This window comes from Oppia nitens, unplaced genomic scaffold (assembly GCF_028296485.1).
Source record: "Oppia nitens isolate AA-2021 unplaced genomic scaffold, nextdenovo-longstitch-racon4-pilon3 scaffold17_pilon_pilon_pilon, whole genome shotgun sequence".
In the NCBI taxonomy this organism is placed as follows: domain Eukaryota; kingdom Metazoa; phylum Arthropoda; class Arachnida; order Sarcoptiformes; family Oppiidae; genus Oppia; species Oppia nitens.
Window position 1 is genome coordinate 1,138,471 of NW_026533196.1, and position 25,698 is coordinate 1,164,168.

Below are 25,698 nucleotides of genomic sequence, written 5' to 3' on the forward strand. Positions count from 1 at the left end.
GGTGCTTTGATACAATATAACCAAAACAAATGGATTTATAAACAAACCATTAAAATTCTAGTCACCTTTGGTGGTGTCAAACACTTGAAATAAAAACAAAATTAAATTCAAATCTCATGATTCATGACCTACTACTGGGTGTCAATATGTTTGGATAGCGGATGACAATTATATAAAGTATAAAAGTATTTCAATTCTTAGTATTTCTTTGAAAACTAAATTTATTTAAACTAAACTCAATAAATATCACAATAATTTATTTATTATTTTAGTGTTCATATAATTCATTATTAATATTAAAAACAGTACTTTGAATAGTACTTTGAAGAGTGAATTAATTTGAATATAAATTATGAACTTATGTATGTAATTGATGTCTTGAAAAATAAAAAATTTTAAATAATTATTATTACAGTTAATAATACAGTATATACTCTATAATAATGAATTGTTAGAAATATTTAATTTATTATAATTATATAATCGGTTGTCTTATTGATGACATTTTTAATGTCCTTAGATTTGCATCAATTTCTAAGTAAAGACTTTATTGTTAGCACTCGTAATATTGTATTCCTATTATACTGATTGGAAACGTCGGAAATAATTAAAGTTAACATTATTTTTCATCAATCATTTTCTTTATAATTTAAGTTTTTTTATAGTATTTTTAAAAAATACATTTAATTATACTTTTTGTCGTTTGAAACATACCATATAAATAGATAACATATTTTAATTCTATTTTTTAATAAATTTGAAATCAAAAAAAAATATTTTTTTTATATATTACTTAAAATTTGTAAAACACAAGAGTAAAATAATTTGCCAAATAAACACAACTGGTCTGATAACGCCTGTGCGGATCATAGCTTTGGCCGATAGTCGTGCGCACCGTTAGTGCCGTCAGTTTTACCATTTATATGACGAGTTTATTGGCAATAATAAGCAGATTCTTACCGCTCAATGATTTGAGTGTTGTGTCTGTCTTTAAAAAATAACTTTTACTTTTAATTTAATCTGTAATTTCACAGCCACTCGACAAAGTGAAAGATTAATGTATTGTTAACTATCAAAAAACAAGTAATTAAATCCTTAAAACTTGTTTTCATAAAGTTTTCACCACATTTCGCACTAAACAAAAAAGTTAAACAATTGTTCAAAATTGACTCACATTTTTCTGTAAAATACTTTTAGTAATAAATATGATATCAATTTTATGTTACTTTTCAATTTTGTGGACTATATTGTATAATTGAGTACCACTTAGAGTACTATTTTGTAATTCAACTATAGTTTACATAAACTAAAGACTTAATAAAATTAAAGTGCAATTTTGTGGTATTTTCAACACAAAAGTTCGTGTCTTTATATAAGAGTTTAGGACTTAAGTGCCACAAATTGAAACATTTGTCTGAACACATTTAAACATTTAGTTATCAATAAATCCGATTTAATCATTAAAACTCCGACAACTACTCAGCCATTTGAATGAACGGTTTGGATGCTGTGATGGCTCAACAATAATATAATTAACTAATGGCTTCACTTAAAGACCAAACATCACATCTGATATAGACTTACATAACAAATACTACAACAAAAGTTGTTTGTATTGCAAACAAAAATAAGAGAATATATTTATCGACGAAAAACGTAAACTTATAATCAAAATTGAAAGTATGGATAGTATGGTCATAGAGTTGTATAACAGCGACAAAATTGTGTCGACAATGCTTAACAAGAGTGACCCAATAGTGATGGACACTACCATCATCTATGATAACAGTTCCTCCGATATGAGCACAACAGAGATGCCACCCGAAAACATATTCATACTTCCCATTTGGCAACAAATTTTGTGGACTATAGTGTTCGGGACTATGGTTATAGTGGCCGCCGGCGGTAATATCATTGTCATATGGATTGTTTTGGCACACAAGAGAATGGTAGGTCATTACATATGATTTTATATACTAACCATTAAAACTCATTTCATTTATTGCACTCAAATACTATCACTTTATATACCCTTTAATACTCACAGAATATAGACTACATTATTATTATATTATAGATGTAACAAATACTGTGTAAACCATACTATGTAATTGACCGCAACATATAATTTTTATAGTTATATACATATAATCATAAACTTTCATATACACTATATTTGCACATATTATTTGCATATATTAAATTATAATATTTATAATGTACCATTTACTATTCCGTAGAGATACTAAACAATAACAAAATTAAACTAAGTTATAGTATAGTATTTCAAATATAATTTCAAAATAGATATATACTTAGTTATATTATTATAGTTATAATTTAGCAATAATCGCATACAGATATCGAAAAAGGAAATTTTACAAAATAAATAAATTTTGAAATGTATTATATTGTTATGTAATAAATATAATTTGTATTTTTTTATAGCGAACGGTTACCAATTATTTTTTGGTTAACCTTAGTTTGGCCGACACAATGGTGTCCACACTTAACGTTATATTCAACTTTATCTATATGTTGAACAGTGACTGGCCTTTTGGTCAGTTTTATTGTAAAATTTCCAACTTTATTGCTATTGTTTCGGTGGGCGCCAGTGTTTTCACATTAATGGCAATAGCTATTGACAGGTATGTTTCATAGTTTTTGTAAATATAATTTTATACGTTATATGTAATTTTTACATTATTATCTATAAAAATATGTTTTAAAAAATTATTACTTTGAAAAATTTTAAGAATTATAAAATTATTTTTTTTAAATAAAAATTGTTAAATAAGTAGTTATTAAAAAATAGTTGATGTCATTATAAAAGCGATTAACAAAGATAAAGATTATATGTCTTAATTCATATTAAGACTAAGTATATATATTACTGTAAATCTTTTAATTATAATTTCAATTAAGTAATAATGCTCTCTAAAGGATAAACATTATGTTAACTATCCATCAGTGTATTAATTAATAAAACATTAAACATTTAATATAAAAATTTAGTAAAATTGTTTTTGATTTTGAAAATTGGTTTTTAACTACAAATAATCAATATTACATAGATTATTTAATATATTCTACAATATAAAATTTTATATAATTAATATATATTTATATTTATAACTAATCAAATAACTACAACATTTATTTTGGCAATTACTAAACTAATAAAACATATTTTATTTTCAAATTAGTAGAATATTTAGAATTTACGTTATATATACAGTATATAACAATTATTATATATACTGTAAATATAAAGTTATATATATTATATATCTCTAAGTTTTTATTGACATTATTATTATTATATCTGTAACCAAAAAATTATAGTTACATATTTAAATATATCATATTATTATATAAATTATTTTCTACTCTCACAGTAAAGTAAATGTATTTAAAATAAGACTTATCAAATACAGTATATAATCTACTGTATATTATTTAGTAAAATAACAAAAACACCTGATTTTATTTAAGACAAAGCATTTTGATAATTATCATAAGTTATAAACAGTATTTAATTGTAAATGTTAATAATAGAGTATAATTTTATTTACATTTTTAAGTAAAATCAAAAATACTATTTAAGTTATAACGCATTTAATGTCTTATAAAACAAAAGTTAATTTAATAGAAAAAGAGTTAATACGATTTAGACATTGCTGTGAAAGTAATTTTTATATATCACGTAATTGCGATATATATATATATAGATATATAGATATCATTATGTGTGCCTTTTTATAACATTATGAGCCATTACATGCCTTGTATGCCATATACAGTATACCATAATTTTGTGATATTTGCTATCTGTTTATGAAAGTTATTCCTTCACTGGTTTTAACCGTTTATTTTTATATATTTTTTTTGTTGCTGAGAGTTGTATTGCATAATATTGCATTTAAACACAACATTAAATTAATATTAAAATCATATATTTTTAAGCTATAATTACTATATTTAAAAAATTCCGAAAACAATTGATTCACGGAATGACACTAAAAATGTAAGCATTTAATGAAAAGATATCACTTATGATATTCAATGTTTTTACTATACACTGTATAATAGAGTACTGTATAGTATTCTGCTATACGTTAAATAATATATTACATTGAATGTCACACTGTGTTTATTACTATTTATAGTTAGATGACATAAAAATTGTTTTATACCAATATATATGTATATATGATATATATGATATATATGATATATACTATATATCATATAATACATATATATTATATAGTATTTTATAAAATGTTTTATAAAAAACATAATAATAATAATACCATTATTATGATCAACTATTTTATATTATAGTATTTGAGAGATCATAAAATCCGTAAAATTAATATATTTTATAATATATTTCTTACAAATATGTTGTTTAATCAAAATTTAATTTTCGGATTATATGATTACAAATATATATATATTATTTATCAAACTTAGTAGTTATAATAATAATGTACTTCTGTATAAAATAATAATAATAATTCCTAAAAACACATTAATAGTAAATAATTTTTTTAAAATTAAGTGGCTTTAATTGAATATCAAAAGTTTTTTAATAATCAATGTTTGTAAATAATATAAATAATAATAAATATCATTAATAATGATCATTAATGGTTATTATGATAGCATATACAATATATATATACAGTATATTTATGTGAATACAATGTAATATACAGTATATAATATTAATAATATGTATCAAAATATTAATAGTATTACTCGTCAATTGATTGGTATTATATCAATAGTTATACATATATTAATAGTATATTTCGTAAATTCATTTATTTAGTTTATCACTTAAAATCCATTAATTATTTATTACTAGAGATTCACTATTAAAATTGTTTGAAAGTGTAATACAAAAGGCAATACAACGTCATTAGCTATGAAATCAAACTAATTTTTAATTACTCTTATGATAATTAAACATATTTTTCATTAATTTCAATGTTCAGTGTCCTAATAGAAACGAAATAATATAAACTGCAAATTCATAAATATTTTTATTTTTTATTATTTTTTTATTCATAATTATTAGAAACTAATTACTCAAATTTTACTAAAATTATACTAATAGTTTTAAAATGTAACTATAATATTATACATACTATATGCTGTATTTAAATAAAGTAAGTAAATTACCATTAAAAAACCTACTCTAATAAAAATCAATATCACAAATCAAATTATTTTATAAATTTTTTATAAATTGATATAAAATGTGAAATATTGTACTTTAAAATTTGATATAAACATAACTTTAGTTTTGTTTTGATAAAAATTTATTTTTGAACGGAACTACAAAATTACGTACAAATGAAAATATTTGAATAAAAAATTATTATATAAATAAATGTTTGAATTTGTGTTGGTTGTATAGTATAATAAAAATTGTAGCAAAATGTGGATAAATATTTGGGCTAAATGTTTGGTTTGTTAAATGCATACAATAATATTTGTATAGATTTTTATTTATCAATAACTATATATTTATATACATATAGTATATTCTTAATGTAGGAGTGATTCTACAAAAAAAACTATTTTTATTATTGACTGATATGTCAAATATTGACAATAATTTCAGTATTCTTTTAATTTAGATTTTATTTTTAATGCTAAAGCAATGCATTAATATTATTGTTATTTATTATTATATAGTTTTATGAAAAATTATTATTAAATAGAAAATAATTTTATTATATGAAAAACGCGTAATAATAATTTGAGAAAAACAATAGATTGTATTAAAAAAGTATTAAAAAAGATTGTGATTTGAATTGCTTATAATGAATATATTTGAGCTAATTTGATTTTTTCAAGTTTTTCATTATAAAATTTAATAAATTAATTATTATTATTTAAACCCATATTTGTAAACTTCAGTTAATAATTTAAAAAATTAAAAGGTATAGTCCAACAATTTATATGATACATATTTTATTGAAAGTTGTATTAATGTTACGCCTAAGCCGTTAAAAAAGTTGATCTTATCTTAAAACTATTTATTGAGATTACACTAAATGATACCCTATATTATATTCCACAGAATATTCTATTACTTATAAATTATAAAATTTGATGAAAATAGTTATCTTTAACTCAATTTTGAACCCATTTTTTAGTTATATTAAAATTTAACGCCATGTCTATACATATGGTATTGCTTTACGGGTGTCAGTTAAGCAAAATCTCATTTTCAAAATAAAAAACAGTGAATCAACTAATAGGAGATTCTCTGCCATCAAATATATGATATATTCTGAGAAAAATATTATTTATTTATTGAAAATATTATTGAAAAATTTGTTTTTTACTTGTTTTTAATTTCCTTTTTGAATTATTTTTATTATTTGACTTATATATAATTACTCTTGTTTTTCATGTCACAGTGATTGTTATTTTAACATTGTTTTTTACTATATTTTCTATTTTTATGTTATTATTATTATTTTATTTTTTACGTTATTTAAAGATGCATCCATAAATATAAATTTATTTAAAATTAACTGTTAAATTATCAATAAGCTTTATAAGGCTTTGTATATTTTATAAATATTTATGTTATTACAGTATATTTTGATTAATATATCTGATATATTCTGATTATTATATAATTGCATTTAAATAAACATTGTACCTAATTATTTTATTTATTTATGTAAAAATTGTTTTGATTATTAATTAAAAATTATTTATTTAGTAATAAACAAATTGGTGTAAAATTAATGCAAAACTCTAACCTAAATATTTTAATGGATTATAGGATTACAAGAAAGTGAATGACAAGTAAATGTAATGAGAGATGAATTGTTTGGTTTATTTATTTCATATTTTTTGTTTTCTTAATATTAACGTCTCAAATGTATAGTGTGTTTGCGTTTACCAATACAAACAATACTGTTATTTTTGCTGATAATATTTCCGAAAACATTTATTTATAAAAATTCTATTTTTTACAAAAATTTTAACTCATTTTATTTTTGATATCATCAAAGAAATGTTTCGGGTTCTTGACTTTTTTACTCATTTAAAGTTTGCTTTTTGTAGATTACTTTTATAATAAAAATAATAATAATAATCAGCAGAAAAATATATTTAGAAATTGTTTGCTTGTGATAAACCCATTGCAAACTTTTTTCACAAATAAATGTCCGCTTTTTACGAAATCAAACAATTGTTATATCGTATACACAAACGAGTCATCTTATAAAAGCAATATTATTGAACAACAAATAGTAACAAATAATTTGTTTCTTCTCTCTCTCTCYCTCTCTCTTCATTTTTTATACATTTACTTTATATCATATAATCTAAGAAATATGCTTTTTAAGTACATTTTTTCAATAAGTATTGAATTTTATTGAATGTGTATATTTTCAAAGCACTGAAAAAACTAATTTAGATGACAAACAAGACATAAATTTTTGTATAATTCAATTGAAAAAATTCATATATATATATATATAGATATTTAAAAATATCTTTTTTAGCATTTATTTATGTAATTAATATATTATATCTTTATTAGTTAACCTTTCTTTGTGTTTTAAAGAAGTCTTATAAAGAACTTATATTTGTTATATATTAAATAATTACAGCAATAGTTATTTTTATCAATAATTAGTAATTTTCATTTAATATAATTATTACCAAACATTAAATCTAGAATTTATATTAAAAAACAATTTTATATATACATATTATAAAAGAGACAAAGAAAAATGCAACTAACAATTGTTTTCCCAGAAATATTAATATATAGAAACAATGCAAATAATATGAAAGTTTATTTTACTGCACTCTATAGTATATATGAATTTTATGGACAATAACTAGACATGTATATTGAAATGTTTGACACAATAGATCTCAAATTATCATAAATTGTTTTTATCAAATGTATTCTCCAACCATATATTGATCACTCAATTGTATTATAAATGTGTGATACACTGGTAGTCTGGTCTAAACATTACATATACGGTATAAACCACAATATGAATAGATTATTATATCCGACAATAAATGGGACGATAAGGCAAAAGAAATTAATAAAATATCAGTTGATTTGTACGATTCTATAGCTTTTTGAAGCATTAGTGCGGAAATGCTTTTGAATATAAATTTATTTTTATGTCATAATTTTTTCTCCAAAAATAATAACTATATTGAAATAAAAGAATATATTCTTATATCTTATATCATTGTATAAATATATGACAAATAAATAATATGTGAGTGAATGAATGAGTGAGTGAGTGAGTGAGTGAGTGAGTGAGTGAGTGAGTGAGTGAGTGAGTGAGTGAGTGAGTGAGTGAGCAAAAGTATAAAACATTGATAGCATACATACTTAGACTATACATATATATAGCTTTTTAGGTTTTATTAGGATTCAATATCTCTGGTGAATATTATAAGTTGTGAAGTTATTAATCACAATTTATGTCATATAACATAGTATTTCTATTCAAGTATTAGCTATTTATATGTTAATAAAGTCAGCACTCAATTTTTGCATATATAATATTATAATATCAAATTGTAACTAATCTAGTATTTATTTATAATACTTAACATGTACAAATTTTTTATAATATAAATTAAATTATATAATACTGTATTTCTGTAAAATTTAACATTTTGATTTTTAAATAATTCATTTTTTAACAATATAAACGTGAGTTTTAATAAATATTAATTTTTATTTTAAGCATAATTTATGCAAATAAATTTACATTTAGTCATAATAAAATACTGGTATAATAGTACTGTAATAATTAAGGAAAAATGATATAATTATTTATAATAAAGTTCTTAAAAATTGTGTTTATTATAATTTATGTAAAAATCATTTTTAATTTAATAATGTATATAAGTATTTAATTAAAATGTATGTTTGATATAATAATAAATAAATAATCTCGACATAATTAAAAGTCGTAAATCCAAATATAAATGATTGAAACTAACTATTTATTTAATTCAAAAAAAACTAATCAAAAAACTTAATTCTATTGTGTAATCTTTTTTAATTATACAAATATACAATCAAAAAAATATTTTAATTAATTTATGTAAATTAGACGTAAGCTTACAATAATAATATTTGTATTAATTGTTGATAGCTTTAAGCTTTGTTCAAAGTTAAAGCTATAATAAGTCGCGACCATTGACTATAAAATCTCATAATCGGACAGTCCTTTAATAATCAGTCTATTTTTTTGTTTGTTTAATACATATTAGTTTAAGACTAAACAACAATAAAAATAATAATATATAAAACTAATGATTTGTCTGAAACTGTTGTCGATTTGTTTTGAACCTAAAACCAAAAAAAAAATCTTGATTTGCGATAACAATAGATTTCAATTTCTTCAATAATCACTTAATCTTATATATACTGTAAATATAATGTATATATTTTTTGTATTTTTTATGATTAGTGATGGCAAATAAAAAATTCTTCAAAATTATTTATAAGAAATTTATTATTAGTATTTATAAATATTTAAATTAAATAAAAATATGTAAAACTTTAGTATAAATAATTTTTAAAAATATCTATAAACATAAATACTTTATTATAATTAATATTAATTTGATCTTTCATATAATTGTTATTATAAATTAACTAATTTTATTTTACTTGCACTTTATTTATACAGTAGAATACATGGAATATAAATATAATTAAATATCTATAAATTAGATATTTTTATGTGTTGTGTTAATTTCAAAATAAAATTAATAACACAATATATTTATACATTTAACTTTATAAAAAAATTTTTTGGTAATTTTTAACATCTCTCAACATTGATTACATTTTTAAAAATAATTTGTATAATTAAATAATATTATGAATGAACAGCAATTAATCAAATACTTTAATTTGTTTGCATTGCTTTTAATTTGTTATCGATTAACACAAAAACTAAATTAATATTTTTTGTATCCTTTGTTAAGAAATATTGTTTGATATGAGAAGACTATTACAACAATTATTACTACAACTAACACAATAATAACACAACAAAAAATAAATAAAAATATTGACAAACTATGGATACAATGGAGAGTTGTTAAGTTGTAATTGTATTTCTAATATGAATCCAATTTTGTGATTCTGTCACAAATTCATTCATTTATATCTCAATACTATCTATATTTGCTTTAATATCTAGTTTTACCTTCAAATATAGCCCTAAATGTAATATAATGTCAAAATAAGGCTTTTATTTGTGAATTTAATACAAATCTATATAATAAAAAAATATTATCATCAAATTTCCATTACAATATAAACATCATAATTTTTATTAATAATATTTTATTTAATTTGGATAGTTTTTGTTGAAATAATAATTATAAAATAATAAAATTTTTAATTATGCGATTTTTGTTGTTTCATTTTTCTATAACTTTTCAAACAAATTGTCAGTCAAAAAGTTTCATTTTATAACTATTGTTAGTAAAACATAAGTTTTACTTGAGATTTAAAACAAAACATTTTTAATACAAACAGTAATAACATAATAGTTACCCACTTATATAAATTATAACACAAATATTAAAGATAATAAAGATGTAAATTGATTATAATTTCATTAATATTACTAAATATTGTTAAATAATAATATTTTTATTATAAATAATGTATTTATTTATACTGATTAGTTAAATTAGAAAAAATAGTTAAAATAATGCTAAAATATAATTAGTTTATTCAAAAAAAAAACAAAACAAATTACTAAAGAACTTTGAGCGTAAAATTGTTAAAATACAAAATGTTATTTTACTAATACAGTTACTGGCAAAAAAAGAGAAATTTATAAAATAATAGAGAAATTTCTAGAAAGTTTCTAAAATAAATTTCTATTTATTGGATCCCCATGGTTAATTTTGTTCTCTCAATATTTGTTATCTTTAACATTGTTTTTACAAGTAATAATTAAATATTATTATCAGTATTTTAATTATTAATTAAAATAAAAAATTAATTTATTTAATTATATTAAACTATGATATAATAAAATGATGAATAAAATTTTAGAAAAGAAATTTTTCTGATTATTATTAAATAATTATAATTATTTATATATGTATCCCATTTGAATAATAGTATTATATAGTAATCTACATTATATAATATGTCTCATTAATATATTTATAGTATTACAATATGTATAGATATGGGTATCCCATAGTATAACAATAAAGTTAAATTTTTATAGAAATTTATCCATGAGAAATTTTCTAGAAACTTTCTCACGTAAATTTATTAGAAACTTTCTATTTGCCCATCTTTAAGTATATATAAATAAGGTCTAATCTATTTTTATTAGTTTTTTAATAAAATATTAAACCCTAAAAATCTATTTCTTTAATTAACTATTAGTTTTATCATTTTTATGAATCATAAATACTTTAGTTAAATACTTACTTTTTTTGTTTAATTTTTATGAAAATTGTTATATTGTAAATACAGTTCAATTTATTTTATTTAATAATCACTAAATTTACGTCATTTGAATATTTAAAGAATTATAAAGCCTTAATATAATAAAACAAATTATTATATTCATATATTATTATTTATTATATTACTGTATATTAATAAAACACTTTTTAAATATAGTTGCTTATTAAAAGTGCATTAAACAACTAAAATTTTGTAGTAATTATTATAAATCTAAACATTTCAGATATAAGTTTTTAAATTTCATACAATAAGTATAACAATATATCGACATATAGTACAGTATTTTAAATATTAATATATATAAGTCAACCACAATTGTTATTTAAAAATTATCAATTAAATAAAAATTATTGTTAATATTTAACTTATATACTGTATTATAAATTTATATTAAGTTATTGTTTGACTATTAAATATTTTAACTTAACTAATTTTACTTTAAATTTCAAACTATAAAATTAATATAGTTTGTGTTTGTATATTATGGTCTTAATAATAATAATAATAATACTATAAATGTGTACTATAATATATAATAATGATTTTTGTTTGTATTTTATTGTTATTCTAAAATTAATGTATAAATTAATATTTTTATTAATACTTTTGTAATAATTTTTATTTAAGTTTCGTTGACAACAATGCAGTCAAATATTGCAGTGAAGTATTATTGTTTGTATTAATGCATTCATATAGCAGTCAACACCAGATTTTGGTAAAATTGTTTCCAAAACTAACTCTTTAGGCGTGAATTCCCTATTTATCCACTACTATATCATACATACAGTTGTGTCTACAGTATTAAGTATTATTATATCTCATATATATATATATATATATATTTAATGACAATAAAATAGTTTTGCAAAGATGTAAAAAACTTGTTGTCTGTTATCTAAAAGAAAATAATACTATTATTAGTTCAATACTTTAGGCAGTATTTAGGATAAAATAAATGAAGGTGTGCTAAGACAATGGTTATGAAAATAAAGTGAATGTTTTTGAAAATAATTAATTACTTAATTTAAGATTATTAAGCAATATGTATACTATATTATATCGACAAAAAATTATATATTTATATAGTTTAATAAACTAAAAGTCAACTTAATATTTAAATGAATATTTTAACAATAATTTATAATTTTTATCTTTCTCATTTTAAATGTTCATTTTTATTAAAATTATAACTAAGGGCAAAAAAATTGACCAAATATTTAGTTAATAAGGGTATCATTGTGTGGTTGCCATTATTGTTTTGGTTTTGCTTGTACTGAGACAGTTTTAACTTTCTAGTATTTAAAAATAGGACTATAAAAATAAATGTTTTAAAATTTGATGAAAACATTCATTATTCAAAATTTTAAACAAATATATAATAATTTTAATTACTTTTTTAACATTTTTAAACGATAATTTTTGTCAAATTTAAGTAAATTCCCTATAAATTCCCAACTTAATTCCCTAATATTCTCAAAATATTTTATTAGATTTTTAATATTTCTTTCACAATAGTTTTAAAAATAATAAATAGTTTTGCATAAAAAACATAAAAGTCTAACATAACTACAATAACTTAAAGGTATAATATTGTAATTTAATAGTTAATTAAATGTATAATAAATATTTAGTACTCAAAAAAATTACAATATTTACAAAATTAAACTTTATATTGAAAAACAAAATATATTTTCTTTTATAACTATAAAAAATTAAATATTTGCATTATTTTCGACGAAAATTAGAGGGAATTACAACATTTTATATGTTTTAAACATTCACTGGGGTTTTACAGCGATTTTCAATACAATCATGTGATAAATGTGTTTATTATTTAAATATACTGTTTTGAGTGTTATATATATTTATATTTATCAATAAAGCGCTTCATGAGAATCTTATGGCTCATAATATAATAGACTTTTAATGTTATCATTTAGATTAAGGTTTGTCCATAAAAATAACACAATTTTATAGCTATGGACTAAACTATCAGCAATTAATCTTACAATTAATACATTATTTGATAACTATGTTTAATATCTTATACTCTGTATACTGTATATAAACTCATTGCAAATAAATGTATATTTATATGCATTATCATTAAAATCAATTACAATAATATAATATAATTAATGATATATAAACTTATCTAAATTATAATCAATTAAATATATTATATTTTATGATATATGATAACTTAATTATATCAAGCAAAAAATATAAGTAAAAGATGTGTAATTATTTATAATATATACATTATTTTACAATATTGTTAATTAACTATATTATACTATAATTATCATAAATAAGTATTTGACACATTGAGACTTATTTTATTTATTATATAATACACTAAAACAAATTAATTAAAAATTCTATAATAGAATGTAAAAACATATTTAAATAACATATAAATATTACAAACAATTATCTTATTATCAATTAATTTGCAGATATATGGCAATAGTTCATCCATTGAGACCACGTATGTCTCGGACGACAACAATAAACATAATTTTCTGCATTTGGATCGCCAGTAGTTTACTTTCTTTGCCAAACATTATCTTCTCGACCACTGAGAGAGAAGTCTTTTCTAATGGAGACTCAAGAGGTAAACAAATTAATAATTATTTTAAATAATATTAAAATTTACTATATTTGTTATATTTGTTATATTTGTTATATTTGTTATATTTGTTATATTTGTTATATTTGTTATATATATAGTACTTATTTATTAAATATATTTTTATTATAATTTTTATAAATATTTATTGATTAGTAATTTGTTACATGGAGTGGTTTGATGGACCTAGTACAAAATCACAAATGGAATATATGTAAGCTATTAATTGTATTATTATTAAATAAAAATATATTTATTATACTATTATTATTTTATTAACAAAAAGATATAGTAAATGAATGTTTAAAATACCAAATTTTTATTTATGTTATCAATAATTAAGTTGTTTTAATAAAATATAACACAAAAACTATTTATTCATGAAAATATATTGTATTATACATCTAATTACTATTTAATAAAACATATTTATCATTTGTATATATATATTGTATTAAAATATTCCCTAATAATGAGTATTTCATTTTATTAAATAACAATTACAACACAATAGATTAACATTCATTATCTCTCTTATCTTTAAAAATATAAAGTTTATACTTAAATGTTGTCAAACCTTTAAATACAACTTTTTATTTATAAGCTCATAGTTAGTCACTACAAAATTTTTGTAAATATCAATTTTTTGAATTGATTGAAAAATGTATAATTTATTATAATATGTTGACAGTACAGTATATATTAAATAATATATTTTCAAAATAAAAAAGTTTAGTGACATAGAATATTGTTATAAATTCTTAAAAAACAAAAATTATAAAATATTGTAAAAATATTAAAAACCATTAATATTTGTTGTCTACTATTATATTTTGGAGTTTTTTAAAATCTCTATTGAATAAAATAAGAAATATAATTAAAATTTTTATTATCCAATATATTTATAATTTAATTTAATTCTTTTAAGTTTAATTAATAATATATTGATTTTTAATAAAAGATTCATTGATCTGTAAATGATTAATAAGTATTATATTCTTATTGTATGCAATTTAGAAACAGATAATATTGTTTTTATTTTAATCCAAAATAATTTATCAAAAAAAACAAAAATATAATAATCATATTAAATATTAATAACAATAAAAGAGACTTGAATTTAATATTTAGGATTACTTTAAATCATTTGTAAAATTTTTTATATGAATTTATATATAAATATATAAAATAATAATAAATAACTTATGAAATAAAGTTATTTTATTGATGCTAAGAAAATCTGTTTTCTGAATAATTTTGAAATTTAATTTTTTAGAAATAAATAAATAATGAATATTATTTGAAATGATATATAGGTAAATGATTATTAAAAATTGTTGAAAATAGTAACAAATTATGTTAAAATAGTTTAAAATAAAAATTATAAATTTTTATAAAAATTAAATGTAGTTTATAAACATTTATATTATGTTTTTATATAGAATCTACATATTGTGATATTATATAACATTTATAAAGGTATAAAATATCTTAAAGAAAATATTGATAACAACTGTATTAGACAGTCTGTCATTTATTAAGAAAGATTACTAACCTCTGGCTATAGATTCAAATAATATTATGCGTCAAAAGCTTTGTTTTAGTTGACTATATTAGACAAAAATAAAATTTATATAATATTTTAAAGTGAAATTCTGTCACTATTTATTTATATCAAACGTTTTTATAAACTATTCAACACATAATAATGTTTAGTTTAAATAAAAACAAAAGTTGGAATAAGAAATTTGAATAAAATGCAGAATAAATATAATTATATTTATTATACAATTTATATTTTTATATTTTAAATGACTTTTGACTTTTTTTATGTTGAATGAAAATGAAGATAAATTATCAACAAATTATACATTTAACTATAGGACAACTTTAATTTAATATCATGTTTTTATTATACACTCAAATTCATTAATATATTTTTATATTTATAGCAAAATAATAATGCTTTTTCATAAATATATATATAATATGCTATAGGAATCTCATTAATCACACATTTTTATGAATTCATAACATGATTCATACGATGAAATTCCTCAAAAAGCATTGCATTTTAATAATAATGTTTACAGTGATATAAATAATATATTGAATTTCTATTATTCATATCTTTTAGTTATTGAGAAAAATATTTCTTAAAATTTGATTTTTACTTTAGTCCCAAAAAATAATGAAATCATAACTTTACAGTGTTTTCAAATATATGGCACTTATTTGGAAAATGTGTTAATATAATCACAAACTTCTAGATCTCAAGTTAATTAAGACAATGAATTTATAGATAGGACTATAAGTTAGAAATATAAAGAAATTTCTATTAATTTAGTCTTAAGAAGTAAAAGTGATGCTATTATTTTGGCTCTACTAATGTTAATCAATCGTTTTTATAGGAAATTACAACTGCATTCAAACATCAGTAATAAGTTTAGATTAAATGTTATCCTAATAATTAAATGTTAGGCACACACACACACACACACACACACACACACTATATCGTAAATAAATAAAACTAGTTTCCCATATTTCAAATATGTTTATCATTATAATTATATTGAGAGCTATTTTTTGTCCATAGAGTTAAAAAAAACTAACGTTTAATTCTGAAAATATTACATTTTAATGAAAATTGGAATAATTTACGAGTAAATAAACATCAAAAAATAACACAAATGAATATAATAATAATAATAATAACTATGTATATAATTAAGATAACAATAGCTTAAAGCAAATACAATCAATGAGATTATATACAAAACAATTCAAGCAGTAACTTAGCCACCAAATTGCAGAATATTCTATATAATACATACATATATTATTTACTTTATACAGTATATTAATAGTACAGTATATAACAAATATATTATATACATGTATTTTATTATTAACGTTATACTCCATCATTAAGTCACACATTTGAAAAGTTATGTTTAGAATTTAGATATATTTTTTTAAACAATTCTAAAATTTTTGATTCAATATAAATATTTTCTATATATAAATAAAAATAACAATTCAAGAATATATATTTGTACATTATTAGCTATGTTTATAAAATTACATTTAAATTATGACATTTTTATTTCACACTATTATACCATATTTATAGTTATTGTAGTGCTATATTAATTTCTTCTTTATTTGAAATTCCTCTTTTTTGTCAACACTAATGTCAGTTCAAACATCACATATAATATCATTCACTTGAGTACTACATTAGACATTCAGTCGCTTATTGGTTGAGACATATTGTAATTCATTTTAGATAAAAACAATAATCAGATTAATTATAGTAAAACTTAAGTCATATCATTAAATTACACTTACAATTATGCATAAAAATACTATTAATATTTGTATTTTTTTTAATTTACAAAATCATATTATTGAACTTTATTTTAGACTCAATATTATATGAAATTTAAACCATAATCGTTTTTTTAAAGTATTTAAATATATTTTTGTATAATTAATAATTTTAAGTTTCTTATAACATTTGATTGCAATCAAAGACATTGATTGTATAACAAATTTAAGTATCAAATGAATAACATTTGAATAGTTTGTGTGTCAACACTTGATTTTAATATAGCCGTGTATTAAACATATTATAGTTATGTGATATTTTTTTAGTCATAAAAGTCAGACATTATTAAAAATAAGAGCACTTGTATGAAAATTTACGGCAATTTATATTTGACTTAAGTGTTCAATAAATAAAAATATCTTTCATTACCTAAAAAACATATATTCATATAATACTAATATATAAAATTATATTAAAGGTAGTGAATTCAATTTTAATACAGTATATACTAAAATATTTAAAAAACATAATCTAAATGATGTGATGTAATAAATAACCAACAAAAACAAGTATTACTAACATAAGTGTTATTATTATTTTTTAAAACTATAATGTTTTCTATATAAAAATAAAATATTTATTATATTATATGTTTGATATATTTTTTGCTGATTATAGATATAATGTCATCATTTTGTTGGTCACATATATGCTTCCAATAGTATCTATGATATACACATATTTTCGTGTGGGTCGAGAATTATGGGGCAGTTCTGCTATAGGAGAGTGTACTGCAAAACAAATGGAAAGCATTAAATCAAAGAGAAAGGTTTGTCAATCAAATTGGTAGTCAACTGGTCTAACATTTTATTTATTTATTTATTTGTATGTATTGTCACAGATAGTGAAGATGATGATGATGGTAGTGGCTATATTTGGGGTAAAGTATTCAATAATATTTCATACAATACAACTTTGTCTATAATGTTTAACATGTTTAGTGTCATAAAACAGTAAAAGTCTTATATTATATATGTTATAAGTTATATATTATATTTTATGGGTTTTCCGTATTTTCTCTGTTAAAAGCCTAACAAACACACGTCAAGTGCTTTTAACTCTTAAATTTAGAAATTCAACACTTAATGCAAACAACAATAACAACAACATATAAAATATCTAAATTTAAGTCTATTTTCAATTTGATATATATATATTTATTTAATGATTTTTTTCTATGTTCACAGACACTAATGTTTTTTATGTTTGTGTCTTAAATATAATTCACAAAAGACTTTGTTTAATGCATTTCTTATTTTTCTAGTATTTGTTTCACAAAAAGCTCTTATTTTTATAAAACACATTAAATTAAATACACTATTTAATAATGTGTGTACTGTACTTCATTTAAAATAAAAAAATTTAAAAACAAATAGGGTTTTTAATAATATTCAAATAATAATTCTAAATTTATTGTTGTCAAAATTGCATAATATGTTTATAATTAATATTTATTTAATATATTAGTAATAAAAATATAATTATTATATTAACAGATATGTTGGGCTCCATATCATATATACTTTCTATTGGCGCCTCATTATCCCGAAATGATTAGTTCAGATTATGTTCAACACATATATCTATCGATCTATTGGTTAGCTATGAGTAACTCAATATATAATCCATTTGTCTATTGCTGGATGAATTCAAGGTAACTATTGATATTATGCATAAATTAAACTATATTACCTATAATTATACTGTATATATATTATACATTACTATTTATATAATTATTAAATGATTTAATGCTAATACAGACTGTCAATAATGACACTCTGTTTGTTTAATATACAGCATATGTCTTACAAATGGTAAGTAATTGCTAACTATAATCAATAAAATATTAGTTTAAGTATTTTTCTATAGAATTAATAAAAATATTAAATTATTGAATAATATATAATATATAATATATAATATATAATATATATATAATATTAAATAATAAATAATAAATTTAATTACCATTTATAAAGTTATTTATATATATATAGCAAAATCAATCGTTACTATTGAATTGATTACTATAATAAATATTGAAAGTATAGTATGATAAGTAGAAAAATAGTATATAATTGTCTGAATATACAATTTTTTAAAATATGTTTTTAATTTACCTATTAGAGAATTGTAGTTTTTATAACAATTAAAAACAAGTCAAATATTTTGTTAAAATTTTAAAAATAATTGTTTATTTTGAAGTTTTTATACTTTTCAAAATTAGTTAATTTTGATTAAATTGTTAAATTAATTTAAGTTATATATATATAATGGTTAATTATTTCATTTATAATAATAATCTATATAATATTTTATATAACTTTACATGACTAAAATACAATATATAAATAAATATTAGATTACATGAAATATTAAAATTATTTTTTTTATTATTGTGAACATTTATGATTTCAAAATATCCAAGTAAATTAAAACTGAATCTTTTATTAGAGTATTTTTAATCTATTATAATATTTATATTTTGAAATTTTTCATGGGTTTTAAAGTAAAATCTAGAAAATAAATATATAAATAAAATACAATTTTTAAACCGAACAACTTATAGAACTTAATTAATTCAATTCAAATACATCTAACATCTAAACTAATATTTATTTATAAACTTTTTTAAAAAATAACTTACAGTTTTCATATCATAAAAATCTTCACAATTGATATTTTTAGCTATAATATTATACTTTTTACTTGAGTTGTTAATATTAATATATATACAGTTTTTATTATATAAATAATTGATTATTTAATTGATATAAATTATAGCATATTATATGACGATATTGTGGTAAATTGTCTTTTTTAACCTATTATCACTTTAACTATGGTTATATAGAGTACACTTTAAGTCTATAATTAAAATTATTTTTCTACAACTACTTTATCATTATATAGACAGATAGTCTTATACATTACAAGTTATACTGTATTATAACATATAAGTTTAATGTGTAATATTGGAAAAGTTTTTTATTTAGAATTTGGATTAATATTAAACAATTTTTATGACTTTTATTGCTATTTATTGCAATCAATTATTTAAGAAGTCTTATTATACGTAAGAGGATTACACTTATTTAAAAAAAATTGATTTCTCTGTCTAACTCACAAAAAACAGTTAACCAAATATTATTATCAATACATAAGTAGACCCAATGTTTTTATATATAAATTTTTATATAGTAAGTACTGTATGTTTTTATTTTATATAACTTTTTAGTGATGATCATTGATAACAGTATTAATATGCGCACTATTTTAAGCATATTTTATACACAAAATATTAATATTATTGCATCTATTGATTTAATATAAGACAAGTATTTAATGACATTAGTGGTCGACAAACTTATACTTACGAATTAATTATTTTTTAATTCATATATATTTTTACTTAATTATTAGTAGAATATTAAAGTATATAATATACATTATATATTTTGTAATTATTTATAGGCATTAATATTTGTAATTTTTGTGTCATTAAAAAGTCTACAATTTTTAGTAAAGTAATATAAATTATTTAAATATTAAGAAAATGAGTTTTTATTTGTTTCAATAATTAAATAACTTGAGATTTTTGTTTTTTGAACTTTCTAAATTTAAAATAAAATCTAATATTAAATTATAAATCATTGAAAATATTGAATAAAACACATATAAAAATATGTCATATATTGTCAAATACATTGAACTGTATTTATATAATTATATAATAATGTTTTTACACATTATTCTTATATTTTGCAAAACTACTTATTATTATTAATACTACAGTACATGTATTACTAAATTATACCAAATATACACAGTTTTAATTCACAAAAAGATTTATTTAAACTATAGACAAAAATGTGACATTTTAATTAATATTGTATTTTAATTTTATGTTGTAATGTTATTTAAATCTTAATTATCTTAAAATATTTTATAAAATAGACAATTTTAAATATAAACTGAAATTAGAATAAAATTTATTTAGAAAGTAATATTTAAATATTTGTTTAGTTTACCAATTGTAGGATATAATTTAATTAAACATAAATAACAATTCAATTTAATTTTTAATTTGACTATTTATAATCATTATTAATTTCTATACAAATGTAGACAAAATTAATTTTTCTCAAAAGTTTATTTTTAATCCTATATTTCTAATAAGACTTACTATATTTTATTGCTAGTTTTTACAATAACACAAATGCATAGACTATTTAAAAATCATTTTTTAAATATTATTATAACAAAATTAAATGATAGACTATTAAATATTAAATAATAATTATACAGTATATAAATTGTAGTCTTTTATTGTTACTGATATTGACAATTGATATCTCAAATAATATAACATTTCAAAAGAATAAATAAATAAAATTATAAGTATTGTAATATATTAACAAAATTCAAAATTATAGTTCAGATATTATATTAGCAATATTACAGTCTTAAACAACGGCGGCGGCGATGCTATTAATTACAATTATCTGGTCAACAATGCGTTTGATTTAAAAGTGACCAAGGGCAAAGTTTTAGATAATTTTAAATTAAATAAGATTATAATTGATCATTTTGAAATTAATTGTATGATTGACCAGATCGGCTGTTAACTGTTACAATCGACTGTTAAAAATTTTTTAAAATAATAGTCGACTGCAATTATCTTGCAATTAATTAAAAATTACCAATTACAATTTTGTTCAGATTAAAATTATCTACAACTTTACCCTGGGCACCTTTAAATCCAACGTATTTTTGATAAAAGTAATTAATAGCATCTCCGCCTTTGTGTTTAAGACTTTCTCGCAATATTAGCAATGATACATAAAAAATCAATATTTGTTTTTTTATCAATAAGTTTAGCATATTTTAAAATAAAATGATATAATTAACATAAATGTCAATCCATTGCTCATAAGCCATGTTTTGATTGACATCTGGACTAAATTGTTAAGCAATATGCTGTACAATATTTCAATGTGAGTTAATTGTTATAATTGACAAACACATTATACTTGTATAGCAATCTACAACTGTACATGCTCATTTTTATATACAGTAAATAAAATATATTGATATATTGCTAATACTATCAAAATATAAGATAAAGTACTTTATTAACTATAATCATAACAATTCTAAGCATTGGTAATATTGATTGAAAATATACAGAGAATAATATATAGATATATTTTTATTATTAATTAATCATAATAATTTATTGAATTATAGACTATAATAATTATTATATTTATATATTTCTTTAGGTATATTTAAAATCTAATACTGTAATTATAATTATACTTAAACATTAACGTCAATTAATCAAAATAATAGTTTAACTCTTTTAGTCAGCAAATGTCAATTGTTTCCTATAATAATATCTCAATTTTTCTTTTAACTAATAAAACTAATATTAAATATCTTAGTATTCAATCTGACATTTGTTTTGTTTGATTGTTGATCTCATTCAATAAAATTAAATWCTCTCTCTCTCTCTCTCTCTCTCTCTCTCTCTCTCTCTCTCTCTCTCTCTCTCTCTCTCTCTCTCTCTCTCTCTCTCTCTCTCTCTCTCTCTCTCTCTCTCTCTCTCTCATAAACGCCAGACAAACAAACATTTATCACAAAATATATTGATTTCTTATTATTAATAAAGTAAATGTTATGAGTTTTTCGTTGAATATCACATGAGTCAAGTCATCATATTTTTAAGTGAACTACATTTCTATATTTAAGTACACTTTTCAATGAATTTAAATAAATGAATTTATATATATATCTAAATAAAACTTTCATCTCGGATTAAATCATTTTATTAAAACATTTATATATTTTTTTAAATATAATTTTATAATAAATTTCAGTTTACGATATTATATATTTTAATTAAATAGCTAAACATAGTATTTTTTAGTTATAAAATTATATTAATAAATAACAAAATTAAAATTAACAATAAAATATTAATATATCATATGATATATTAATATTTTAAAAATAATTTAAATTCTATTGTTAAATGTTTTTATTATTTATTAAATAGAATATTTGCATTTAATTTAAATAAGATTTATTTAATAATTCATTTAAATAAATTCTTTTATAGTATATTATAATTCATTTTTCTGATACTATTGTATTGTATTATGTGATATATACAGTATTAAATAATATTGTAGACTACATGTATAAAAAGTCAAGTATTTATATTACAAAAAGATTGCAATCATTGTATAGAATAGATAACCTTGCTGCTTTATATCTGCTAGTTTAGCTAGTTTATCATCAATAATAATAATAATAATAAAATAGCATTCAGTTTATATTTGATCCATAATTTATTAGTTTAGACTCCAAATACAAGATATAAGAAGAAAATCCTAACAAAGATATCGATTCACATCTGATTCTTATTTTTTTTTGCTTTCAATATATTATATATAAATGTTATATACTGTATATATATATTGTTTTTTTTCAATTGTTATAACATAGAAAACACAGTATGTTTTAGTCTATAATTGAATCATTTTTTGCTAAATTGTGACCAAATAAATTATATTTTGTGTACAGTATATAGTCTACTGCTTTATTATTTCATATTATTAGTGGTACAAAAATTTATATAATTTAATTTATTTATAGAATTTTTCAAAAATATGATGATGTTTTTTTAAATAAATTATAAATACGATGAAATAAATTTTGCTAATAGTTAACTTTTGTTAACAAAAATCTATCATAATATTAAAAATTAAATAAAATGACAAATTTGTTTATGTATTAAATAATATAATAACAATCAATTCTATTGAAAACTAATTGTTAAAATAGAAATTATTATTTAATTTAAAAAAAATAATAATCAAAATTCTTACATCAAATGATTATAAATTTGTTTCAATTACTAAATCAATGAAGTGTTTCTAATAATAGTTTATTAGTAATGTTGTTATATAGTGTAATATTAGTAGAAATATTATTGGAAGGCTATTATTATATTGTCTGTTACAATATTTTGTTCAAAATGAAACATAAAATGTTATATAAATTGCAACAATTTATTAAAAAAAACTAATTTAAAGTCTAAACAAACATTATAGATATTTCGCAATTTTTTTATATCTCTACCATTAATAAAAAAATTATCTAAAATTAATTGACAGTATAAATATATCAGATTTTATTAAATATTTTTTTTGAAAATAAAATTAATTTTTAAGTTACTAAACTAAATAATTAATTTTTTTAAATATTTTTTTCTGATTAATAAAAAATAGTTAAATATGTCATTTTTTTAATAAATCATTTACTAGTATTTTTATTAATAACTTATATATTGTTAGAATCCTTGAATGGGTGAACGCCTAGTCTTATTTAAATTTTATAATCTTTAAATTTATTATATAATTTATATTAATATTAATTTGTTTATATATTATTTATATATCGGTATACATTATACCGGTATATAAGAGAGATAACTCATTTAGAAATGAAATTTTTATATTAAAAAATGAAAATAATTAAAATTATTAAAATAATTAATTATAAAAATAATTTGTTAGAATATTGTGTTTGTAATATACAATTATATTACATTACTAAAAGGTGTCCCAATAATTAATGTTTTTATAATAAAAAAAAAATTACAATTAAGAGATGTGTTTTATGTGAAAATGTCATTAATGTTTAATAACACATAAGTAATTAAAATTTTTGTTATTTGTTGTATAATTACGATAAAAATAAAGGTTTCGCCAGGGATTCAAAAATGCTTTTTGCTGTTCATGTTTGAGGGCCGGGGATGAGAGCCGACGCTTTGAAGAGCATCGTTATTACGGAGCGCCGAGATATAGCTGTGCCTCAGAAGCCTGTCCTACAGATATGAGAGTCCGATACAATGGTAACGGAGACATCAGTCTTCATACGGTAACGGAGACACTCCATACCAATAGTGCCACATCCGGGCCCTCATCACTGCAACCAAAGTTTGCGTTCAGAACTGAAATGCTGTGATTGTGTGACAAAACGGTCCAACAATTCTTATATTGTATATAATATTTAATCATTTGTCGTTTTTATTATCATTTTATTACTATTACTATTATTATT

General features: G+C 19.3%; 1 protein-coding gene across 1 annotated transcript; it reads left to right on the forward strand.

Moving 5' to 3' along the window:
* Nucleotides 1–1,378: 1,378 nt before the first annotated feature.
* On the forward strand, nucleotides 1,379–25,653 carry LOC128965616 (tachykinin-like peptides receptor 99D). The gene is made up of 8 exons (XM_054312346.1): nucleotides 1,379–1,949; nucleotides 2,449–2,648; nucleotides 13,996–14,153; nucleotides 14,325–14,382; nucleotides 18,181–18,331; nucleotides 18,404–18,442; nucleotides 19,059–19,216; nucleotides 25,338–25,653. The coding sequence occupies exons 1-8, from the start codon at nucleotides 1,683–1,685 to the stop codon at nucleotides 25,600–25,602; spliced, it is 1,296 nt and encodes a 431-aa protein (XP_054168321.1). The 5' UTR covers nucleotides 1,379–1,682; the 3' UTR covers nucleotides 25,603–25,653.
* The last annotated feature ends 45 nt before the right edge of the window (nucleotides 25,654–25,698 follow it).